The 4576-nt window shown below is 41.7% G+C and overlaps 1 protein-coding gene across 1 annotated transcript; it reads left to right on the top strand.

Moving 5' to 3' along the window:
• The first annotated feature begins 1523 nt into the window (after positions 1-1523).
• On the top strand, positions 1524-2366 carry LOC108147606 (fork head domain transcription factor slp1). Its single transcript, XM_041709312.1, has one exon. It carries the CDS (start codon positions 1524-1526, stop codon positions 2364-2366), a length of 843 nt encoding a protein of 280 aa, XP_041565246.1.
• The last annotated feature ends 2210 nt before the right edge of the window (positions 2367-4576 follow it).

Raw genomic sequence — 4576 nt, 5'->3', positions numbered from 1 at the left:
AACGGCCAATATGATTATTTCCCGGTGTTGGCCTTGCTGGCGAGGCATTCGGGAAGGCAATAAACTGAAGCAGGCGCTCTTAAGTTTGCTGAGATTGTTCCCCAGCGGAGGGAAAACAGTCATATTATGCACATAAATCATAAAAATATGTGTATGAGTGGCGTGCAGCAACTGCATGTATTCAGTGGAGATGGGGGAAGTGAAGTCCATCCGTCAAAGTTGCTTAAGTGCTTCTCTATGTTAATGCCATGCCAGCAGTTCTGGAAGTCGCTCATGGCAAATGTCATCAGAAAGGACATTACCTCTGCCAACCCAGCATTTAGACACCGAAAGAAACCGGAGGGGTAGTGTCATTATTTTGGTATAAGTTCGAGTACAAGTTTTAAGTTTTCAACTACTGTGATTGGGCAAAATTAATAGCATAAATGTTGCAAAAAATTGTGAACCCACATTACTAGTGGTAAAATATGTGCATAATTATGCAGATAATTTAAAACAAAATACATACTTGTTGGCAGTGTAGATTAAAAAAAGTTAAATATAAAGTGCTTTGGATGTTATAAGCCTTGTTTTTCCAGTGATCGTTTTTCGAAACCCCTTTCTATCAAAATTTCAATTACGCCACTGCAACCAGGCACAACCGAACACACCCCCACACACACATAGGCACACTCAGACACCCACTTGTCAGTTGGGGCGAAGGACCCAAAGGAATTCTCGAGGGCCATTTACATCTAAGAGTGCAGCAGCAGTAGCAACATCGCCAGCAGACCCGGAATCGCCAGAAACGGAGCCTTGTACATCTGGGAAACTGTGTGTGCCAGTGGCCGACACATTTATCACACGTTGTACATTGCCATTTAGGCAGTTTGCCATTTACGAGGCCCGGCCTTTCCCCCCACCACTTTCTCCGCATCGAGCACCTGAAACCGTTGCCGTTTCATGCTGATCATCAATGAAATTACTATACTATGTATATATTCTAAAATATAATAATACCATCTGCAAGGGTAGAACAATGTTCTCTTTCACTCGAAATGGTAAACAATTTAAACCAGTGAATACTGTAACCTATATGTTCAATGCGTTACACTCATCCGACTGAACCGATAATACCCTCTGCCAGGGTTTAAAAAACGAGCATATTGCCAGTGCTCAAAAATATAGCTTACTGCTTATTTGGGATTGTTCGTGGCTGAAGGAGGCGCTGAAGGGAGGGGAGGTCGAGGGCTCCAGTGGCAGGTAGGGCTAATCCCAATTAGAAGCCGGCGCTGGGCCTGCGCTAATCCAAAAACGTTTGCCACTGCCGCCGCTGTTAGATGTGGATCAATGAATGAATCCGAAGGCTTTCATGAATCTGTTGGCCATTAAGCTCGTTGCGCGGCGATTAAAAGGGGGATCGCTAATCCGTGGCCAGGATATGCAGGTAATCCTTCGGTCAGCCTCCAGTGTGGGCCGTATAAATGGATCGGTGGCCGGCGAACCAGCCACAGTCAGTCGACGACACAGCCATCAGCATCAGCATGGCAGCGACACCGGTTTTTCACTCCAGTTTCTCTATCCGCTCGCTGCTATCTGGAGACAAAAAGGTGGAGTGCCCGCATTCGAACCCGAATCCTAATACGAATCCGAATCCGAATCCGACTCCGATAGAAAGCTGCTCCGGAAAGAGCTCTGAGGACGAGGTAGCCGTGAAGAGCGGCCAAGAGAGCAAGCCGGCCTTCACCTACAGCGCCCTCATAGTGATGGCCATCTGGAGCAGCGCCGAAAAGCGGCTGACGCTGAGCGGGATCTGCAAGTGGATCGCGGACAACTTCCCCTACTACCGCAGCCGCAAGAGCGTCTGGCAGAACTCGATCCGGCACAACCTGAGCCTCAACCCCTTCTTCGTGCGGGTGCCGCGGGCCCTCGATGACCCCGGTCGGGGTCACTACTGGGCACTGGATCCCTACGCCGAGGATCTCTCCATTGGCGAGACGACGGGACGCCTGCGTCGCAGCAACTGGCCCCAGAATAAGAATCAGATTCAGAATCAGATTCAGCATCAGAATCAGAATCAGAACCAGATTGGAAGAGCCAAGGCAATGGGACATCATCATCCCTACCAGCGGATGCCGCACTTTGATTACGTAAGGCCGCAAGCTGCGGCCTACTTCCCCATGGCCGACCATCAGCAGCATGCCGCAATGATGCAGCACTATCATGCCGCCCTGGTGCATAGTCACCAGCTGATGCAACACCATCCACAACTGTACCATCAGCAGAAGCAACTCAATCACCATCGCCATCACCATCTCCATCTGCGGGAACAACAACAACAACATCAGCCACTGCGACACCACATCTATCAGTTCCAGCAAGAGTAACATCATCAGCCGGGACGAATGAATGCATTTGTATTTGCATTGGCATTGGCATTGGCATTGGCATTGGCATTTACCAACGATTTCAGATTGGCCCTGCCTTGCCTTTCCCCCAAAGAACAGCAACTTTGATAATTCCCTCGTGGCGTAGAGCGCGGCAAATAGTGGTGGGTCCTATTAATACACTCTAATAAACAGCTTCTTTTTTTTTATTATTTTTATTATTAAATTATATATCAATCGAATATCATACCAAATATTGTTAGCTTGAGGTGGGTCCTATTAATACATATGTACTAAGACACGGCTTTAAAATATATTCAAATTAATTCATACCAAATACTGTTAATTAGAGGTGGGTCCTTTAAATATATACTAAGGTACAGCTGTAAAACTGACTATAATATTTTTCATACCAAAAATTGTTAATTTGAGGTGGGTTTGATAGGAATATACAGACTAAGGTAAGGCCTTAAAATATATCAAAATATTTGCATTCCTAATTTAAGTTAATAAAAATGATACAGCTTTAAAATAAATTAAAATAATTTCACACCAAATATTGTTATTTTTTATATACTAATATACAGCTTTAAAATATATTAAAATTATTTCATACCAAATATTGTTAATTTGATCTGGACTTAAAAGGAATATTGTGTCTAAGATACAGCTATAAAATATATTAAAATAATTGCATTCTTAATTTAAGTACCTCGTCAATAAAAATGATACGAGTTTCCACAAACTATTTGGGTTTTCGTGATTTACACTATTATTATTATTTTCTTATTTTAGACATAAGCTGACTTACTTTAAATTTTGGCTCAAAGAATTTATTTTAATTCTGTATATAAATTTTGGTCAAAGGATTGCAAGGCATTTATTAATTTGCATAATTGTTTCCTGGCATGACAAGTTATGTAACTTATAAATTGTTATCCTAGTCAATACAATTATACAAATATATCTTACTATTAGACAAAGCGCAGAACATCAACAAAAGTACGTATTTATTACTTAGGAGATTTCAATTAAAAGCTAATATTTAAGTTTATTCACTGCACTTATTTTCTTAATTCTATTTGTGTTTTTTTTTTCTAAATAAATTTATTAGGAATTACATTTAATTTTGGTTCAAAGGGAATTCTCTAATCTATTTTAATTTTATATACTCTTGGGTATGGTATTGTAATTTTGGTTAAAAAAAATCCAAGGCATTTATTTATTTGCTTTATTTTTTTTTTTTTTTTATTTCTATTCACTACATTTATTAAATTATAGCTTACTGATAGCCAAAGCGTAGAGCATGAATGCAACAAAGGTATGTAATTGTTAGTTAGAAGATTTTAATTATAAGACTATATTAAAATGTATTTACTGAATTTATATACTAAATTCAATTATTTTCAATATTTGGACTCTGGCCCTTAACCCTCCGTCCCTGGAAATTCGAATTTGCTAAAAACGAGCACTGCACGGAGTGAAGACGTCCTACGACTTGAATGCCCCTATTTCGAGGGTGTCAGCCAGGCGGTAATCGCTATCCTTGAAAGTTTTCATCTTGTTTCCGACTCCGTCGGTCTGCTGCCACAGCAAAATGCCGGCTGTAAATGACTTAAGTGCCTGGCATTTATCTCCTAAAACGTGTCCCTGCTTTTCGTCCTTGTCATCGTCACAGTTATTTACTTGGCCATAGTTGTTGGAGTGGCAGTCGCTGTCGTGTTGTTGCCGTTGTCACACCTGTTAAGTCAGTGAGTAGCGCAGTGGGTGGATGTGGCTGTGGATGTGGCTGTGGATGTGGATGTAGCTGAGTGGATTGCGATTGTCTGTGGGTGGCAGTAGTTGCACAAACATCCAACTTTTTTGGCCAGGCGAAAGATTTTACATCAAATTCATTTGGTCCCCCCTGTTGTGCGGCCTGTGCCACACAATTGTGTGCCAAATGACTTTGAAACTTTGCACCACGCAAACAATAAGCCGAAATGCAATGACAACAAGACTCCCTTTAAATACTACACCATTTTTGCACATTTTCCGAATCCATTCTGTTTGTGCAGCCTGGCAGAAGTGAATGATCCGCTTACGGACTCGATTCCTAGTATAAAGACAACTTACCGATGCTCACTCAGCCAAGCAATGATATTCCACACAGATCTATTGTGTCACTTTCGCGAGTGTTCAAATCAAAAGTTTCTGGCTTCTCATTGTGG

Source organism: Drosophila elegans, unplaced genomic scaffold (genome assembly GCF_018152505.1).
Source record: "Drosophila elegans isolate 14027-0461.03 unplaced genomic scaffold, ASM1815250v1 contig_149, whole genome shotgun sequence".
NCBI classification, from domain to species: domain Eukaryota; kingdom Metazoa; phylum Arthropoda; class Insecta; order Diptera; family Drosophilidae; genus Drosophila; species Drosophila elegans.
This window is presented reverse-complemented; position numbering and strand designations above follow the sequence as displayed.